The following is a 21,678-nucleotide window of genomic DNA, read 5'->3' as shown; positions in this document are numbered from 1 at the left end:
ACCACACATGCATCTTGTACATAGAATTGTTTATTATAAAAAGACTGTACATTAATATTTCAATCAACATATTATATGTACAAATGAGGGGCAGACAGATTTCTATATTTCTACCCATGAAATTGAGCCAGAACATGTTTTTAAATTGGAAATTCCTAAAGCAAATGGGCAAAATATCAAGGCATAAGCTGCAGTATCCTGAAATGGTCTGATGTTGTTAAATGGTACGTACAGAATGGTGGCCAACAGAAAGACATACGTTATCATGATGTTAGACCTGAGTGACAGCTGATTTTTTTTTACTAGAGTTAAAAATACAAAGAGCTCAGAGGATTTCATGTTCAGAGCATTCAACATGGTCCTTGTTGCTTTTTGAAGGCTGAGGAGGTATTAGTTGTTTATTGGTCTGCATTACATTTGAATTGTCATGGCAGTGTCATGCATCTATTCCAGCCTAAAAATCACTGCACATTATCCGTTGTCTATCATAGTCCATTATAGCCAGTTACCAATGGATCCTACAGGTTTTTTTACAAGGATTATTATTAACTAACAGTGACGTGACAATCTTTGAATGCTTGTTAAGCCAAACAATGAAATGTGTTCTCTTGCTTTAAACAGATCCAAAATGCATGAAAAAGTCAATTTGATGTTAATATCCGATGCCTGAAACTTACGTCAGTCTAAAAACAGTTCAGTGATTTCAACAGTGTAATAAAAATTAAAAAGGTGAATACATTTACAACATTATGGAAGCAATAAACTTAAGATTACATTATATCTCTTAAAATGTTGCATGCTTTTAATGCCAAGATTTTCAGGAGTAATTGTCTTTAAAATACCATATACAGTATTTCAATTTGTAAATGATTGACCGGCTGTCTTATTTGACCAATGAGCCTTGTTGAGTCGAGGAGGGCGCCACCAATGAAAACTATCATGTAATCGACATTCACTGAATTCACATTACAGAAACTCAAGTGGCTGCAGCTCACAATATATACAACTGACAGTACAAACACTTCCACTGAAGGTGTTTTACATTTGATTTGTTCCATCAAAACCTAATACTCGTGTTCAGAAAGCATTCACTTCTGAATCTCCTTTTTTTTTGTCCAGGCAAGATGATGTCGTACATCCTTCAGCTGTGTGACCATCGTCTTTGAGTTCAACGGGCGTGATCAGTCCAATTTTTTTCTTTTCTTTTTTACATATTCAATAAATGTCCCCAACCCCACCCATATAACACCAAAATAAACTAAATAGATATTACTTTTCATTTTATTTGCAATCAGTAAGGGAAAGAACATTCTGTCATATCAAAAGGGGATCATACAGTTATGTCTACGCGTCTCGGGAGTCAAGGTTGCGGCGGTCAGTCTCTCAGTGGATTATGATGTGACTGAATAAATAGACTTTACTGTTACTGCTTCAGTCGGCGTAGTGCATGATGGACTCCACGTAGTTGCCGGGGAACAGCCCTGTGGTGCCGTTGGCAACGCCCTCATACCAGCCGTCGTCGTTCTTCTTGATGACATAAATGATCGAACCCTCCATGAAACTCAACTCGTCGTCCTTGTCCTGGCTGTAGTCGTAGATGGCCACCACTGACAATGGAAAAGAAGGTTTGGATTAGGTTGTGCTCACTTTTCAGAATTAGAATCAGAATTATTTAATTATCCCAGGGGTAAGTGGACTTTGAGTGTTGTTCTATTTTAGAATTAAAAAAAATATTTTATGAACATAAGAAATTAAAGTAAAAGTGTACAATGAAAATAAAAACAACATAATATGCATAAACAGAAGTTAAAATAAAGATGTGCAATAAAGATTAAATGAAATAAATAATACAATATTTATATAAATATAAGTTCAAAATAAAATGTAAAATAAAAGTTAAATAATATAAAAATAAATAAAAATAATAAAACATGTATTTTAAACGCAAGTAAAATACAAATAAAAATGTGCAGTAAAAAAGTTTAAATAATTTAACAATATTTATACAAACATCAGTTCAAATAAACATGTGCAATAAAATATAAAATAATATTTCTGATATAAGAAGAATAAAAACAAATAAAGGTAAAAATAAAATGATATGTACAAAAAAAGGTATGTAAAAATAAAATTGAGCGGTTAAAGGTAAAATATTAACAATATTTAAAGAAGTTCAACAGTAGCATGTAACAATGTGTATATTGAAATTGTTAGTCTTTTTTATTAATAAAGAGTACCGAGTACAAGAGATGTTGGAGTAGATGTTTTGCCGCAAACCTTTCTCGACGTAGGTCTTGGGGGCCCACTGGGGGTCTCCATCAGCGTAGGGGTCACTGTACTGCACCACGGCAGCATCCTCCTCCTCATAATCAACTGGAGGAGGCGGAGGAGGTGGAGGAGAGTCGTCAAACAGGGGCAAGTCATCTGGAGGCGGAGGGGGAGGTGGAGTAGGAGTATCTGCAACTGTCGAGCAGACACAGAAAGTTAGATTTTCTTCGAGGGGGTCAAAAGGTCAAGGACATGGAGAGGACGGCTGATGAAGCATGCAGGATTAATGATGGAGGGTGTATGAATGGTATTTGAATATTACATTTGTCAAGCAGGCTGCATCACTGTTAAACACATTCCATGGATCACTTTAGGGTGGAGGCAGTGATTCTGGAGAAAGACTAGATATTTCAACACCCAAAAAATACCCCATTTTTTTTTTATATGTACTAAATTTGACATGAAAGGTATTGGTTGCCTGATATTAAGAAAATATGCAATAATGATTTTACTTGCAAATATATGACCAATTGATTCTTGAATAGAATAAAAGGCACCAATACAACAAAATAATTATAGTTACAATTTAAAATCCAGTTTTCTACTGATATTAAGTCTTGGTATGTGGCTCTCGCCCTAGTTCACATTCCAATGAGAATACAAATCAGATATATTCTGCAGTCTTCCATTAGAATCATTGACTCCACCTTTAACATGAATACATGATATACTGTATGTTTACGCCTCTTAAAGGATGTATGTACTCCGTGCTCCTCTTGTTGTGGTTCTGAAGCTCTCTGCAAAGGGGAACTGCACAGGATTTGTGAACATTTCCATGATCTGATGATTATCACATGCTGTGTCATGCTATTTAGTAGGTCAAAGGTTAGTGTCATGGCATCCACATCATTGGAGACAAAGCCATAAAAAAAAGCTATGTACTATGTAGATATCTTCTAATGAACATTTCTTATAAAACTACGATACAAAGTGTTGTATGTTAACACACATACACCATCTAAAGTTGCTTTGTATTGTAGGTTATCATCCAGCAGGGGGCAGCAACGTTTTTTAGAGACCTTTGGCAATTTTCTTCTTAAACATTATCATTCATCTGAGCTCAACTGTGCAGTGCTATATCCAGTATATGAAAACCAAGCTTCAGGCAGTAATACAATCTCCTGCATGAGAATACATCACTAAAAACAGCAGGTGGCGGCCTTAACAGTCTCGGATGGTAGCTTTTCCACTGCATGTACTGTAAAGATACCTCCTTTGCCAAGAAAATAAGCTACGTAGTGCTAAAAGAAACAGCAACAATGAAGAAATAAATCTCTCTCCAAACTGCAGATTTAAAAGTTGCGTTAACAATGACGGGACTCTAATGAGACACATTCCTGGTATTGCTACAAAAGGATGGTATTATTTGTTCTCAAAAGAAAAAGGGAAGAGGAAGAACAAGAATGAGGCATGCTGGGTGTTCTGGAAAGGGAAGTAGTTGGCATGGATCGGGAGGAAAGTATGTCTTAGCCTCTTCACTTACTGCTCTCCTGCATCCTGGCCACAAAGCCAGTCAGAGGTATCTGTGGAGTCAGCTGGGGCATGGGGGGAGGAGGAGGAGCGATAGACACTGAAAGCCAGCAGGGAAGAAAACGGAGAGGCAGAGAAAGAAAGCAACAAAAAAAAACAAACAGAAAAAGCCCCATCAGTCACCACGAATATACAGAAGACAGTCAAGAGTGCAACCTGATACCAAGCATACGTAACAGTGACACAGACTAAAGACAGACACACTGCAGGAATGTGAGCTTCTACAAGTCTAACAGACAGAGTGATGTGCTTGGTCGAATTAAGTAAACTGTCGACTCAGACATTTTATAAATTCCCAAATTATTGAAAGAAAATGTTTGAATGATCAATTATTGCAACAAGGGTCAACAGAGTAATTAATTCAACCGTCTTTAGCTGCAGAAAACACAAAAGTACAGTGACGTTCGTGATGAGATTTCACATGGGATTGCTGAGGCCAGAGGATAAACTGCAGATTAGGTTTGATTTCTGTCAATCAGGCAGCTCACACTCATTGCTTTAAAGGTCCCATGTCATGCTTTTCCAGTTATTACCCATCCCCTTGTGTGTTATCTAGATTTATCTGCATGTAAACGGTCTGCAAAGTCACAAACCCTCAATGTACACCCTGTAGCGAGTAAAACTCTAACACAGACAATACCCGTCTTTGCTGCCCCAGAACGCCTCGTTGGAGATTTATCTTTTTCCATTGTTTTCTTGGAAAAAGCTCCAACAAGCCGTTTAGGACAGAGAGTGAATACACATGTTATACATATATATGTTGTATGAGAAACCAATGTGATTTTGGAACATTGAACAATGTAAATCTATTCTAGTAGACCTCAACAATGGAATTATGATCAGTAGAAATGGCCATGACATGGGACCTTTAAAAGAAAGGATGTGATTGGCCAGAGGGAGGCGCTGTTTGTATTGGATGTCTATCAACCCTATCCTAAATCCAAGCAAACCTGCTTAACTCCCCAGATAGATAGAAGCTATGTAGAGCACTTTGAATTCATACTTTTGACGGATCATTTGCACTTGGATAGATCAATAGAGACACAAATAAATACGGACATATAGTGCTTCTGTAAATGCACACCCAGGCAAAACAAGCACATTATTGCCAGGTGTCAATGCCGTCAAACACATGGTGAACGGAATGCGATTGAACACATCTGGAGGTGGTCTGTTGGTCTGATCTCAGCCAGGTGTGCATGCATTCCTTACAGTGTGACCACATTCTTAAGGGGGGGGGAAGAATCCTCCAAGCAAGGTGAAAGGTCAGCTAGCTCCATTTCTGTCTGCTATCTCAAGCTGTGGCAGAAGCTAGCAAGTCTTCCGTTTAAAGGGTGACTCGAAAATAATAACGTAATGTAAAGGTCCTGATTGGATGTCTTTATCCATAGAATGTAACCAGACCAATCACATGTTATCACCAAATAGAGACTGCATCTTAGACAGTAGCTAGTTTTAAAGAATGAAAACCCACATGATGAACAGAGAATTATATTGACAGGTTACTAGTCTTCTGCAAAAACATAACCAAAAACTGCGACTATTGTTGAGAGAAAGTGTCTGGTTGAAATCTGCTGTCAAATCCTAGAAAAAGACACAAATTCTGCATAAATACCAAAGTCATCCCGCTGATTGATAAAAAGCCTTGAAGGGGTTGTTCAGTTTTGAAGATGGGATGTATGAGGTACTTATGCACCCAGTCAGAGTAGTTAGCCTTTAGAACTTTGAATAACAGACCAAGTTATGGCATGTAAGTAAAGATAAACTGCTTTGGATGGGGGCTGCAGCAAGTTATATTAACTAGAAAAAAAGGGGCCCAGGTAATGAAATCTAGTTCAAGTGTATACTTAATTTAGAATATTTTCACAGCTTTACCTTGACATTAGACAGCCCTGTCCCACAGAGCCTTTACAGTAAATCCACCTATGCTCTCGACATAGCCAGCAGAGTGCATTGACAACATTTGTGATTTTAACTCGCATAACACAGGAGTTCCTAGTGTACCAATGCCTAAATTGGTTTGTTTGTTGATTTTATGCGTCACTTTGGCTTCCCCACAGTACTTTGTTTTAAATTGTTGCTGGTACAATGGTCCGTCTGGTACAAACAGTGAACTATCCCTTAACCCGCTCCATCAATCTGCAAGAGAAGTCAATAATACTGACAAGAATTCAATCTAGGCCGCAGTGACTCTCATGCAAATATGTGGCTACAAAGGTTAGCTTTCTTTAGTTTGTGACAGTGCATGATTTGGAAGAAATGTGACATTGTGTGCTTCAGTGACAGTTCAGAATGTATAACGCAGGTAAAGGCTGGAGATAGAAGGGCCTTACTTGAGTTCTGGCCGTAGCCATGAGTGCCTCCATTAATATGAGGCTGTTGCTGCTGTTGTTGCTGCTGCTGCTGTAGTAGTAGTTGTTGTTGCTGTAGTTGCTGCTGCTGCTGCAAGGAGAACTGGGAAGTGACCGACGGCGCCCGGCGGTACGTGCCCGTGGCCGAAACCATAGAGACAGAGGAGTTGGAGGGGTTGTGCCGCGAAATCTGCCGCGAGATGGTTCCAAACTGGGACATTGGAGCGGGTCCCAGACCAGGCCCAGGGGCCACCGCTAGAAACACCCAGAGACAAGGGGAGGAACAGAGGAAGGATAGATGAGACGAAAGAGGGGGGTTAGACAGAGGACAAGGAAGAAGGAGAAAAAAAAAAAAGCACCCAACACATGAATCATCAAGTTTATAAAAGATAATGTGAGCTTTTTACATACTGATTAGAGCCCCACACCTTATGAAAAGACAATCAATAACCAATTTAAGGAAGCAAGGTGAGCTAGGGAAGCAGCACAGATTGTCAATTGATCATACAGTTGGACAGATATTTAATTAAGGTGAAATGAAAAACAAAAGTCGAGAGAATAAATCCGGCACCTAAGAGTTCTTGAGGGAAACGCTTCAGTGAGCAAAGAGAGCAGCAGCAGAACCAACAGATCATTTACGTTTCCACAGATGTGAAAACAATGTAACTTCCAAATCAGCAACAGCATCCACAATGTTTCAACATTACATTGAAAATGTGCAGACTATTCATCGAGTGGGTGTGTTAGTGAGAAAAAGGTTTATTTTGTTCGTCTCAAGTATTTCCTGTTCACATTTCTAGATAGCGCCCTGCTCAGATAGGGATGGGTGGAACCAGAGGAAGTAGAGATTCAGAGGAACACAGGGGGCAAACAAACTTCTGCATACCGCCACTAGCAGAAGTAATTATAGCTGCATTGATGTTCTGAGGATTAAATGTGCATGTTTCTAGTGATCATCTCGCTGAAGATTACTGCAGTCAATCAGATATGAGCCGCCATTGTACAAACACAAACACAAAGTCGTTGGTAGAGCTTTGCAGAGCTCTTGACAGGAAATCAAAACCAGCATATTCCAGTGATTCAGAGTCAATATCCCCGGTAAATTGAAGCTTCATCAGGCAGTATTGAATGTTTCCATCAATCAAATGGCTATTTAAATGTGTTCCAACTTCATTAACCAGAAATCATAATATGTGATATCAGTTGTAAATGTAGCTGCTGCAAGATTGATCTCCCATTCATTCTTTAGTTCTTAGTAAATAGAAGCCATCTTTAGAATAGTGTAACTAAATCAGATTGCAACATTCAAATATAAATAGTGTTTTAGCTAGTTATGACTTAAGTAAGGTTTAAACATGCTGCTAGTTAACATTAAGCATGGTCTATTAAAGTCTCAAAAAGTGTACAATTATTTTAAAGGGGGGAAAACAATATATTAAACTTGAATGACAATGCTTTGTATATTTACTTATGCATACATGGAACAAATGGCTGCGTTTCAGAGTTAGTATTAGGTGTCTTCATTTGGAACAATGACATGCTAGCTAGTTTTATGTTAGCATGCTAGCTAGTTCAATGTTGTTGGCATGTCATTCTGTAATTTAAAAAAGGTATGCTGTGAATATAATGACATGTAATGTAAGAGTTTGCCAATATTCTGATCAAATGCGAAATCAAACTTTGACCATATTTCTTTACTTTGTATACTCCTTAATCCAAGCAGGTCGAGTTTTAGCCATTAGCAAGTTTACGTTAGCTTTGTCAGTTACTTCAGTTAGCTATGCAGCACTTGGTAGTAACTGAGTGAACATATTTTGGATGCCACTCCACCACAAAACTCTCTGCTATACATCATGTGCTATATAATAATACAAATAATGTGCTATACTAACATGTGCAATTACGAATCTGTAGGCCTACATTATTGTGTACTGTTACAATACCGCTCATCACTGTACTTTTTTTTACATTCATTACTTGTTCCATCTTTGTTTCAAGTAGTTTGTTGTTCAATTTAATATGCTAATTATGTTGATGGTACCTTTTATAAATCTGGCAAAAATAATTTGCTTCGGGATAAATAAAGTCTTATTTTATACAATTGATCTCTATGTAAAAACTCAATTTGGTGGTGTTTATTTAGTTTCCCGCTATATAGGTTATAACTAAGTAGCAAATAATAGCTGAGATATAAAATATCTGAATTACCAAAATGGTCTCCTTCGTTACTTCCCAATCATGATGTATGCTATAATAACATTTTGAGTAATGCAGCTGCACCAATCCAACATCCTTTTATTTGGTAAAAGGGTAACTTACCTGTGTAGAAGAAGTCTCAAAAATCACAAAGGTAAATTAATTAATAATCTTATTTTTGGAATCTACACATTCTGCCACTACCTATGTTTGGAGGGCTTACATTTCATTTTTAAATGTAGGTTGTTAAAGTTATCATCACTTCTATCAATGTTAATAGCCTAAATATACTGCAGATTGAGGTCAAATGTAAATAGACCAGGCAGTTATTAACTTTTGACAGGCCTTAGGTGATATGAGACTTCTTCATCAGCCAATTATAGAAAGATCAGTGAAGAATAAGGAAGCACCACCACCACTGAGGATTGAGAAAAACGTTAATAAACCGCAAAGAAAAAAGGCATATTGAAAGTAACCTGCTGTGTCTTCAAATAGAAGCAAAGATACAGCCTGTTCGCACTGCAAGCAAGATGATAATTTCCTAAGGAGCCTAGCAACCAGTTTGGAATGAAATGATGAGCAATAGCTTTTACCTTAAAAGTGCAGAGTATGGGGAGCTATTAAAACACTCAAACCCGTTGTGCTCTATAAACTCCAAATATCTCAAAAGATGTTTGGAAGCAGCTGCATTGGTTTTCTGTTTTCATTAATTAACTAGGGGTTTGTTTGCAAGCTTTGTTTACTCGTTACTGGAGAGAAATTCAATATAACATCTTTAATATGCAGCCCAATGTGTATGGAAATAAAATGGATGATTTGATTGCCGATAAACATGAGACTCTCTTGCTTGCAGTGTGTACAAACAGACACCCATCCACCCTTATTTGTGCTGCTCCACCATAGAAGATACCAGAAGCCGTGCTGATTATCCACCGTCCGGGCAGAAGAGGCGATAAGAGCGGCCTCTGGAGTTTCGGCGTCTCACCTATAGGTGGAGGAGGTGGTGGTGGTGGTGGGGGGCCGAGCCCGGCCATGGGAGGAGCGGGAGGAGGAAGAGGAGGAGGAGGAGGAGGAGGAGGAGGAGGAGGGGGTGGTGGGGGTGGGGCCCCCGGAGGAGCGAACATTGGCGGTACTGAAAGGAGTATTTACATTAGTAACCATTTAACTTGTAACTTGGTCGTGGAGCCGCACACTCTTGGAAATACTTCTTTTGTGGAGTGTTTCCATGGCAACGAGCTTGCAGGGAGAGCAGTGGATGGTTCTGTTCAGGCAGCAGGAGGCTGGCGCTGAGGTACTGAAGCTGCATTAAACTAAAATATTTCTTTTCAGCTCAAATCTTTTGTAAAAGTCCAATGAGTTGTATCTAAGAAGTGTGTATGGTGTAAAGCAGTACTGTGTGTGGTGTTATGTGAGCCTTACTGTCCCACTGTAACGCAGCAGGCCTAAAGCAGCGTGGCCTATTTACACTGAAGGATAGAGAATCAGCTGTGCTTAGAACACAATGGGCCTGCATAATCCCTGTCTGGTAAACATAGGCTTTGTGTAGCGTGGATTTACCATGTGCAAATACATGTTACATTTACACCTCCTCAATTAATGCTTAATATTGGCATATAATACATGTTATATTTAAATATATGAACTCTTTCCTGATGTTTGCTGCTCCAAATTTCCAAAAATGTTATCATTTATTTGGCGAAAAAACTCTTTAATAAGGTCATTTTTATTGCAAATTCACAGATATGCACTTAGGACTTAAAGGCATGTAGTGTGTTATTTAGCAGTTACTCAGTCTACTGTTTCTAATGGGGGTATGAAATTAAATCTCTCTGACAAATATGCACATTGTATAAACAACTGTTTTCTCATATTCACCCTTTTAATGTTAAATATTGTTAGTTTTTTCATTTCAGAACACATATTGCAAACAACTATTTTCTTTGGGAATATAAAAAGCAGATATTTGCTTTTTTTTTAATACTCAAAAGTGTTATTTCTTCCTGTATTTGGAGCATGGGAAAGGGTTATACAACTCTTAGGTGGGTTAGCAGCACAGGGCGGGGCAGGATTTATTAGCGGTTTAAAAAAATGCCTGAAGCTGGTTAAATACAATCCTTCCCTCGTTTAATATCAGCAAGGAGAAAAGGCTGGCTGGCCTCTGGCAACTGTCACTGCATGATGTGCTGCTAGCAAAGAGCTCACCTGGTCCAGAGTTGGGGATGGAGGGTGTAGGCACGGCGATGGGAATGCCAATAGCACTGCTGCCGCTGTTCTCCCTGCTGCTGCTACCCCCGCTGCTTCCACTGTGGAGGAGAGAAGAGGAAGAGGACACGGTTATATTCAGGGCAACATGCTCACACTGCACAGCAGGTAACACTGCAGATATATGGACTATATCATTTACAATTATCAGACTGTAAAACTGAATATGTTTCTCCCAACTGTCTTCTTAGTACTGAGCTGCAGATTGACACACCCCGCTGAACAACACATGAGTCACTCTGGTGAGGTAGGAATCATACTAACAGAGTAAAATGGAGTATAATATAGCATTAATATTGATAGTTTCTTATTTTCTATCTCACTTCAGATCCTCTGATTGTCCCAAAAGTTTTATACACACTTACATTAACAGCAATTATTATATGCACTGTGTATTTTGTCCATAAACAAAATGTTGCATGTATTTGGCAGCCCACATTAGAATGGGTTTGAATATCAGGCTACATTTAAAATAAACACTTCTACATGAGATGAGCTTTTTGCCAAATCCATTCACACGCTAAAGCATTAGTGAATTGACTCAAAGCAACCAAGACACAATAGCGAAACCACTTTATGAGAACATATGGATTTGAGGCGCAATATGTAGCCACAGATGATAATATAGCCAGGCAGGATTATCAGTGGATTATGGGTGATTGTATTTACCAAACATTTGACACGTGAATATGTGTTTCAGATATTTATTGTGCAAGAACATGCTAATTTTTGTGAATTTGTCTTGTTCTTGTTTCACAGGTGTTAACCTATATATTCCTGTATTTGAAATGAGTTTCAACATCTGTTATCAGGATCCCACAACCATAAATCATATACATTTTTATGGCAATTAAAGGTGGGGTAGGTAATTTTGGAGAAACCAGCTCGAGTGCGCTAGAACTTGAAAATACATAGCCGGAAAAAATCTGCCACTTCCTTACAGAGCCCCTCCTCCAACACACACGAACACGCACATGACCAATGAGGGCACGAGATAAGTTTGTGCACAGATGGAAGGCTGACAGGCAGGTAGGCCATCCAGTTATTTTAGCCGGGCCAGCTCAGATGATTGGTCGTGCTTTTTACAGCACTACGGCTTCCACAGAAGAAATGTGTTTATGGATTTAAGATATTCATTGCTATCGGGATGTTAAGAGCATTCCATGGAATATAACAAAAAGTGTATCTCGAGCCGGTTTCTCAAACTTACCTACCCTACCTTTAATATAATTCAATTATTTATCATAAAATCCTTCTTCATTAAATCATTGCAAACTGTAAATTTGTAGACTTTCTTGGACAAAAACAAACAAAAAAGTATTAACGAGGTGTCAGTTTCGGCTCCGGGAACTTGTGATGGGGAATTTATGACTGTATTATTGACTTAATCTATAAAAAGAAAGATACATTAATCATCAAGGAAAATAAAAGCTATGTGAAGTCAATATCATGACATGAGACATTTTGGTTATCATAATATTCTGATTAATAAATATTTGCTGATCTGAAAAGCTAGTGTTTTTTTCTCACATATTTCACAGTTCCAGTTAAGAGGCATAATAAACAATTACATTTGAACTTTGCTACCATAACCAGAAAATTTATAATTGATACTAGTAATTCTATTATTTTGTAAACACAGCGCCCCCCACCCCACCCCTGGGATATAGGGCATGTGAATTCAGCATGTATGTCAGCTGTGCCGCGGCCTGTATAAGCGCTGTTCACCCTGTGTTTGACCCAAAGGCGCTGAGATCAATGATGAACACCCCCCCCCCCTCTCACTCTCTCTCTGGCCTTGATCCACAGCCCCCCGCGCCCCATCTCTCCCTTCCCCCCCCCCCTCTTTCATCCCTGCTTTTCAACTGATCCTTCTCCCCACCTCTCACCCCTTACCATCCCTCGACCTCTTCCTCTCATCCCCTCCTCGCCTGTAAAGTGATTCCCCTCACCCCCGTCTCCTCTGATTCCTTCCATCTCTTTGCACCCGCTTCCACGTCACCTCCCCCCATATCTCTTCTTTATCCCCTTTTCCCATCATGCCCCTCTCTCCCCTTTCCTCTCTGATCCACGTCAGTCAGGCCCTGGGGCTCTGTAGGCACGACCAGCAGGGGTTTCCCCTCTGAAGGTTGTTAGTGGTAGTGGGAGTCTTCTGGGATAAAGGCTAAACAATATAATGTCATTCCTCTTTTGAAGTGAACGTAGTACTTTACTCCCCCCCCCATCTGATTATTTTGGATTCATCCATTCTAATCCCTCTATAAATTAGCGGTTCCTTCACTAACCCATTTATATTTCCCCCGGCTTTTGTCTTTGTTTCAGAAACGTTTGAGAAAGCACTCAGCTCCATCTCTCCACCTTCCTGTCTCATTCAGCCACCACTCAACATAGTGAGCTGTTTAGAAATCAACTAACTCACAGAGAAGGCTTTACAAAGTTACCAAATGTCCTCGAGCCAGTGAGGAAAAAGACACAGTTAACAGTAAAAGGAACAAAAAGTTTTGAAAAAAGTGAATTTTGAAGTGATATGACTAGACATTAGCGGAAAGAAAGACTTACAAATGAGCCTGGAGCATAATCTAACAAGAGAAACAATTGAAATCTCTTTGATAAGAAAAGTGAAGATTGTTATCAAGGCTTCAAATAACCTGAAGCACATAAAGAACAGAATGAGGGTTTCTGTAATCTGCCATAATAATCTTACGATGAGAAATCAGATCAGTTACTGTATGCCAAATTCAGACCTAACTGCAACATATTTTGAAAAGGAACATCTGGGGCGAAATGTTCAGCTATCTTGTAAAAAAAAAAAAGAAGAAGTTCTGAGCTTGTGGATGGGTTATGAGATGCTTCACAATTGAAGTTAAACAGATACAAATTGATCATTATTACATGAAATAACATATTCATGTTTACGGGTTTACGATTTGGCGAGGTTACACAGAGTGTGCAAAATACTGTCCTTTCAGTTGTCAAATAATGTGTATGACCCTAAAAAAAAGCCACATTTTAAGTATTTTGGAGTTTCAAAAGGAACTTATTTTGAGACTGCAAAATGAAATGAACAAAGGTATTCAGCAGAGAAACAGGCAGCATATGTATATCCTGCTGGTGCAAAATAACACAGTATAAATATAGGGTTTTTACTGTATTTCACATGTACAGTCCTCTCTTTCCGTGGTGTATTTCAAGTGCACCAATTAAGTATTTCAAAATCATAAACCAGTCGCTGTGGCAGAAGTCATCATTATTTTGAGATAAGAAAAGTATTTAAGAGTCATTGAGCAAGCAGAATACACTTTAAAAAAAGTGTACTTCAAATACAGCATGGTTATGTGTTCCAAATATCTTTTTAACTTGCTCTAAAATCTCACATCATATAGAATGTTTAAGTGTGTGTTTACGAGTATTGTGTTGAAGTATTGTGAAGGGTACCTCTTTCGGGGTATATGCATTTATCAGAGGGATAGAAGTATAGAGATGTTGAACAAAATGCAACAAAGCAACATGACAAGAAAATGGAGATAAATTGTATATTTACTGCATTCTTTAATCATTTATTGCATTTTGACGTATACTATACCCATCGAGTCAAACGCCATCTTAAATGCATTCTGTTTAGTTGAAGTAGGAATCCTAGTAACACATGTTATTACCATGACCGACTGTAATAAGCATGTTTTCTCCAAATGATACCTGCATAAGCCGGTGTAATCTTTTCCACAGGAAGATATTAGATGATAATAGCAGGAACACGTCGATATTGAATTTAGTTCTCAGCTGAGGATGGCAGAGACGGTTGAGCTGAATAAGCAAAGCTGACTTTAAGCCTGTGTAATCAAATAGTGATGCAGCAACAATGTTATCTGAAGCAGGGCGTTGGGGGGGGGGGGGGGGGGGCACGACTCTCAGGACAGCATCTGTTTGTCAAAGGGACATCAATACAAAGTAGAAGAACTACTTTTGTGCAAACAAACATGAGCAAGAAACAGAAGTTGAGGCGAGGGTAAGGAAAATATAATAGTTATGTAACATTCACGAGTATCACAGTCAGCATTAAAGGCTTTTTAGCTAATAAGGCTCACTCGTAACTCAAATTTGATGAACGGGGAGACTGCTGTATAACAAGAGCCATGTTCAAGGGTTTCCATGCTGCAGTTGCCTTAGGTTTTTTTTAAACGGCACTTTATATCGGAGGCTTTTACAGATATTAATATCAATGTGATTCAGGCAGCGGTGAGAAACCCTTGTCAGGCAAATGCTGGATTTAGTGTAGCGGAGAGGAGGAAGAGGTGCGCAAGTGCTCCAAACAGCTGAACTAAGAGAAGAGATTTGAGCTGTGTGACATGGAGGGGAACTGTGTTTTATTTTGAAGAGATGCTTTTATACCCATAAGCGTTCATTTCAAAGGGGTAGCTGGAACACTAATACCACTCACACCTGTGCATATAAAGTCACACACAGTTCCTGTCTTACTCGCGGTTAAAAGCTAAGCGAAGTTGATTACCATTTCACTTGCAGGATTTAAGAGTGTTTTCTTCATAAAGTTAGTTGATCTATATCAGTGGTTCTCAACTGGTCAGCCCTCGGGACCCACTTTTTCCTTTATCAATAAATCGTGACCCGAAATTTTGAACCACTCAAATCTATTCAACAAAAAACATCAGCAAAGATGTTTTATTGAGAAGATGATCACTACGTGACAGAAGTTTTAAAAACCGTTTATGGTTTCCGGCACTTCCAGTCCAACGCCGACTGCATGCACAGCGTTAGAAAATAGGGCCTTCAAAATAAAAGTTTGACTTTATAAAAAAATAAATAAAAAAAACATTTTCTTTTTCAATTTTTTTTTCTTCACTCACATCTGCGACCCACTCGAAGGGGGTCCGCGACCCACTTTTTACCCACCAGTTGAGAACCACTGATCTAGAATATCCCACCCACATACTCCACCCAGAATTCCAGCTCCTACCTTCTGGTAGAAGATTCAGGGTTCATAAACACTCATTCCTACCTATGTCCATTATAAGCTTCTTAACATTCACATGTAATGAAATGTACTTTTTAAATGTTGACCATGAGGGTTGTGCAATAGGTCGTCATTGTCAGTATGTGCGTCTGTGTATTGTGTTTGTTTAAACGGTGTATGAGTGATGATATGTGTATGTATTTTAATGTTTACTATGTTTGTATACGTACAATGCAGGACGGAGAAGTATATCGTATATCGTATCTCAAACTTCATCATCAGCAGGTGGCAACAGTATCTGGCTGCCAATTAGCCTGATGTTATGAGGCAAATACTAACTCTATAATACGTGCAACTTGCTCGAGACTTTAACTTGTATTTAGGCATTTCACTTTAAGTTATTTGAGATACTGTATACTGTCAATGTATTTATCTCACTACCACTCCTCCTGTCTGCTTTGTATTTGCTTAACTTCTTGCTTATACAAATAAACCTGACTTGACCTTATGAAATTATTTTATATATATGTATATTTATATAGTCTTAAAGTTACAACCGGCCCTTTGAGTGCAACCATAATTCTTAAAGGTGGGGTAGGTAAGTTTGAGAAACCGGCTCGAGATACACTTTTTGTTATATTCCATGGAATGCTCTTAACATCCCGATAGCAATGAATATCTGAAGTGCTTTGACAAAAAATCCATAAATAATCATCTGTGGAAGCCATAATACTGTAAAAAGCGGCCACTTTCACCAGTCTGCTGACGTCATGTGCGCGTTCATGTGTGTTGGAGGAGGTGCTCTGTCAGGAAGTCTGAAGGAAGGGGCGGATTCTTTTCGGCTGTGTACTTTCAAATTTTAGTGCACTCGAGCCGGTTTCTGAAACTTACCTACCCCACCGTTAATGTGGCCCGCGATGACATTTTGTTTTACACTGGTCCACAGGCTATATAGTTGAAAAGCTGAAAAGTATTTAAAGTCCAAAATACAAAGCAGCCACACATGCAAAAGTCAGCATGATAAAAACAAAAAAACACTTTGACAGTCACTAACAAAGCGTATGAAAATTAGAGCCACAACTCTTCAATTACTGTCTGTTTATTCCTGATTAATGGTTGAAAAAAAAAAATGTTTATACCATTGATGATTATAAGGTGCCATCATGTGAGCTTCGATGTTCTTTTATATAATAATTAATTGCATGAATCTAATAAAGAAGCAGAGAGATTTCTAGACACTTTCTGTGCACTTTGCGCAACATTTAGTATAGATTAGGGGTTAGCTACAGTACTAGATCAACACACACGCACACACTACTTAAATTACATTATTGCCTCTGCATTGGATTATTATAGGGTACATTTCATAATTAACTACGTCTGAAAGCAGAAGTCTAAGGCAAATAATTGCAAGCCTCTTCAGTGCGCATGTCACAACATGAGATGCATTGTGGGACATGTAGTTTATTTTCAACGCGATTCTGTAAAGTGGCATGTAACCGTATAATAAACGTATTATATTCTTTGCAAGCTCTTGCGGGCCACATAAAATGAAGTCGACCCTGCTGTAGACAGACTGTGTGTCTCTGTGTGTTATCTACCTGTGTGTGCGCTGCCTCTGGTTGAGTGATGCCGTGCGTCCGGGGCTCTGCTGGCCCTGCTGGTTGTTCAGTCGGGCGGGGCTGGTCATGTAGTCGTTGGGCACTGTGGGAGGCTTCACCGGCTCCAGGGTCTTGTAGGATGTGTTGCGTCTGCAAGCGGGCAAAGATGGAAAGACATATAATGAATCAAGGACAGGAATGATCATATTTCAATCTGCTATCAGAACTGCAAGGCCGTGTTCAGTAGACTGTAGTCCATCCTATCAGTTTACGCAGCTGGATGCAGCGAGCTAAATGTGAGGCACAGTTTACCCTGGGAAATTAATATCTGATTACTGCCGCTGTGCATCAGACGATGACATGCTTCATCAGGCCTGACACTGACATATAGTTCCAAGACTGCCTTTTGAACCTTTTCTCTGGCTTCACTCACTTGAATTTTGTCATTTCAAATGTTTTTCCAAGCCAAAACCACATCACGACCACATGATGTTAGCTCAGTGTGGGCGGTCTTCTTTAAATGTTACTCTACATTAAACATTCATTCATAAAAGAAAGCACAAATGCCCAAAAATAATCTTAAATAAATGCGACATGTACTTAAAACTGCATGTTCTTGTGTCGCCCCCACAACATCAACTTTGAAATGTTCAGTGTTTTATAATTAGAGGATTAGCCTTCCTTTCGTGGCGACTGAATGAAATCCTTACCCGAGCGTGCCACGCCCTGACATGGGAGGGCTCGGCGGCTTCTGCGTGGGCGGATTGGTCCTCGATAGTGTTCCTCCTCTGATAGTCTGATTGTTTCCATGTTGCTGTGGCAAGAAGAAAAAACACGTATTCAACGGACGAATGACTTCAGGCACTTATGTGACAGAAATAAAATGTTATAGGCTGCCCAGATTAAGACTCTTCAACACACAGATGTATATTTTAGTTGACAATGTTTGAAGAGTTATGTAATGCCACCTTGGCTTATGTTTAACTCTTGCTGCTAATTGTAAGTTAGAAACCTCTGCGTTGTTTCAACAAGGCTACTTGCATAACACCAAATAACTAAAGCTTTAAAATTAGCAACATCTGGTTTTGCAGTATTTCAAATTACACATACATTTTCTGCAATACTTTATTACACACATAAGGATACGAGTTAAGCTTTGTCTGGGTAGCCTAGAAGGATTTTGAATAATCTATAGAACATTTATAGACAACTACACAACATGTAAAGGACGACACACACAGTTGGTACAGTGACAAGCAGGGTGTTCAGGGAGAAGAGGACTACAGTACAAGTCTGTTAAAGGGAACAACATGGGAAATGACAATAATGATTACACATACAGGGGTTTGTTGTGAAAGGGAGTTGAACTGGGATCTATCAATATTACATTCTAGTAAAATGGGTCATGTGACAACCACACTTACCTTGGCTTTTAGCCACTTTTGAAGGCAAAGGAGAAAAAACAGGAGAAAGAGACAGAAACAGGGCATGTCAAAATGGCCATGTCCAAACGGATCAGTAGAAGTCAAAGTACAAGCGAGCAAAAAAAGTGGTATTTACACTGAGTAAACATTTAGCAAGGCCCAGGCAGGTCAGCGGTTAGAAGTCATTCTACCAGCTCCTGCCTGCTGCTCTTTTTCCTCAGACATACAGTACCACACCCAGTACCAGACAGACTAGAAGCAAATCACTGGGATCTGATGGCAAAGCTATTGTGCCCAATTAAAAACACATTTTATCTCAATCTGAAAGTGAATTTATCTTCATAAATCAAAGGTTTGTTGCATATATATGGATTTTAAGTCTACTGGGAATTCATGTTCATATTTTCTTTTGTACATATTCATGTTTAGATTCAATTTCAGATTATCACATCACCCGCAGCGATTAAAAACACCTTTGTACTTGGTCGGGCTGTTGTCAAAGAGAATATAAAGCCAACATAACAGTGGGGTTTGACAACTGCCGAGTCAAGTGGCTCATCTATAATGCAGCTTCCCTAGTGGCCTTTGCAGAAAGCATTGTAGCGTCACAAGACCACGGTGAAAGCGTGAAGATGAAACCAAAAGCACATTCCTGGCAAAGGTCAGCATGACGAGAGCTTTCTGCCACTTTAAAAAGAGAGAAAAGCTCTGAATGGTACATTTCCCATTCAAATTTCACTCTCCCCGGGTTATCAGAGCCAGACGAGATTCCATTTTCAATCTAGGTCATGCTAGGAAGGCAAAAGCCTACTACAGCATTCTCTTATCTTCCCGGCTAATGCTGTATCTGTTCTGCTGCCGAAACCAGAATGACAGCGTGGAAATGCTTGAATTATTTCAAAGTTCAATTATGGGACAGACTCCGGTTCAGATTACGGCTATTATCAAGTCCAAAAAGGCTTAGCCTGCTGAGTTGGGGTGAAAATCTAAGGCAATGAAGTCTGTCAAAGTGGCGTGATTAGCAAGTAATCTTTCACTTAAAAAGAGATACACCCCCTGAGCTTGGGTTTGTTGACAAGGATACATCCCAACAAATTATCTAACAAGATGACAACTGTGTATACATGCAAATCTGACTTTTCTTGCTGGTGTGACATAACAGTTGCTCATGTTGAATTGGTTTGTTTTAACTCAGATTATAACTCTTAAACTCACACTTCCCATCTGCTCCTACATTATTTGATTATTGGGTAATCAATTAGCTAGTATGTTTAAAATGTAAACCTCTTTTTATTGATTTACATTAGTTGAAACCCTTTTTTTTCCAAACCCTGCCAATCGTAATTAAATATTGATATGCTCTCTACTAATTGATCTTGTAATTGACTGGCTACACACAAGGGCTTTACAGGAAACTAAACATAAATCTGATCCAATATTACTGTATTTAACATGGTATGAATGAATTACTGTGTATGTGACCCTTCAGTTAGTGCTTACAGTCATCTAAAGAACAAGATAATAGTATTCTTTGGCATTTTTGGACAGGTGTAAGAGGAACAATAAGACAAAGCAGCCACAGTGAGTTGTTAGGTGAAGGTAACCATCTGTTTTTACAGTGCTTTCTATGGAAACATTTCTATCACTGTGTAGAAAATAAAATCAGATATTTGACAACATGGAGTTTGTTGTGGCTGCACTACAAACGGACACCAATTGCTCTTCTGCTGAACTGTGCTGCCGTCTCTCCCTTTAAACTAACCTTTTAAACTCATAAACGACAAAACACTACATGTCGGAGTAATGCTGTCAAACACCTGACATCATCACAGTTGACTAGATTAAACATCAGCTGACTGGAAGAATGAATTATCTTTGAAGCTCAAACATCACGCCACTGTCAAAATGCCTTGAGAAAATATCCGGATCTGTCAACTAAGAGATTTTATTTATTATTGATATGACGCCAAGAGAAGATTATCTATCAGATGAATTTGAAAGTCTTTATTCTCTCAATTCATCTTCTTTCTTTATTGCTACTTTGGATCTGAGAACAGCTTCTATTAAATCATTTATGTGAGCACTTTATTGTCTTTTCTCTGCACTAGAGCTCACGCCGTGGTGTTTAACTGTACAAACATTGTGTGAGGCCGTAAAACCAATTCAAAATGTAGGCCAGTGTAAACACTCAGGCACATGCAAAGCGCTTCACAGTTAACTGGAGGCAATGGACATGATTTAAACTCCCATTAAAGTATTGATCCTGGTCAGTAAGTAAACCATGGCTATAGATATTCTATACAAGCCGGGTATCTGACAGCAGCCATCACGGCATACTATATGAATTAATATGAAGTATTGATTGATATTATTGAAAATATAGATTGGCTCTTTGGGCCGTGACATGCATAGATGAAAGGAGGTGAGTGATATAGGACGGCTGCATGAGCTAGTGTGTATCTGTGTGTGTGTTCCCCGTCACATTCACTTACCAAATTTAAGAATAAAGAATCTGCTGGGATTAGGACCAGAGTAATATGCAATGTTCTTTTAATAGATGCATCAAACACTCTCAAAGCAGCCATGAAGCACGATGGTTTCGGTAATTTGACACTATTGAGCGATGACGTATTGCTATCCTGATTTTTAGAAGCTCTTTTGTTTATTCTAACACAGTAGAGTCAGGAATGTGGATGACTCACACAAGCCTCACTGGGATTCTGCTTGTTTTTTGCCCTGTGAGCAGATACATGATATGTTCTTATAAATGAACAGGATATATAGACCATTCAATATTATAAAAAGTATCAGAGTAGCTGCTAAATAGGTCGTGAGATTGTTTTGTCAACTACATAATCTGTTGATTTAAAGTGGACCTATCATGCTATATTTGAATAATATATTGTAGGGCCATACCTATATAAAACATGTCTGCAACGTTTTTTTTTTTCAAAATACCAAACAGATCATGCATTTTAGCCATGCCTCATTTCGCTCCATTTGCTCTTTTTGAGCAC

At 38.9% G+C, this 21,678-nt stretch overlaps 1 protein-coding gene across 10 annotated transcripts in view; it reads right to left on the bottom strand.

Moving 5' to 3' along the window:
- Positions 1-12: 12 nt before the first annotated feature.
- abi1a (abl-interactor 1a) overlaps positions 13-21,678 on the bottom strand; it is a 55,659-nt gene continuing 33,993 nt past the window's right edge. Inside the window, exons 4-12 of one of the 10 annotated variants that reach the window (XM_034213966.1) lie at positions 18,662-18,676; positions 17,948-18,051; positions 17,238-17,387; positions 10,608-10,708; positions 9,391-9,537; positions 6,192-6,464; positions 3,812-3,898; positions 2,278-2,463; positions 13-1,607 (exon numbers count right to left, since the gene is read on the bottom strand). In XM_034213966.1, the coding sequence (XP_034069857.1) occupies positions 1,432-1,607; positions 2,278-2,463; positions 3,812-3,898; positions 6,192-6,464; positions 9,391-9,537; positions 10,608-10,708; positions 17,238-17,387; positions 17,948-18,051; positions 18,662-18,676 (1,239 nt within the window). In that variant the 3' untranslated portion in view covers positions 13-1,431. The remainder of the gene's footprint in view (positions 1,608-2,277; positions 2,464-3,811; positions 3,899-6,191; positions 6,465-9,390; positions 9,538-10,607; positions 10,709-17,237; positions 17,388-17,947; positions 18,052-18,661; positions 18,677-21,678) is intronic. The other 9 variants (XM_034213968.1, XM_034213967.1, XM_034213969.1 and 6 more) reach the window with 9 other exon arrangements.

Source organism: Gymnodraco acuticeps, unplaced genomic scaffold, assembly GCF_902827175.1.
Source record: "Gymnodraco acuticeps unplaced genomic scaffold, fGymAcu1.1, whole genome shotgun sequence".
In the NCBI taxonomy this organism is placed as follows: Eukaryota; Metazoa; Chordata; class Actinopteri; order Perciformes; family Bathydraconidae; genus Gymnodraco; species Gymnodraco acuticeps.
Note: the sequence above shows the minus strand (reverse complement) of the source record. Positions and strands in the feature narration are given on the sequence as shown.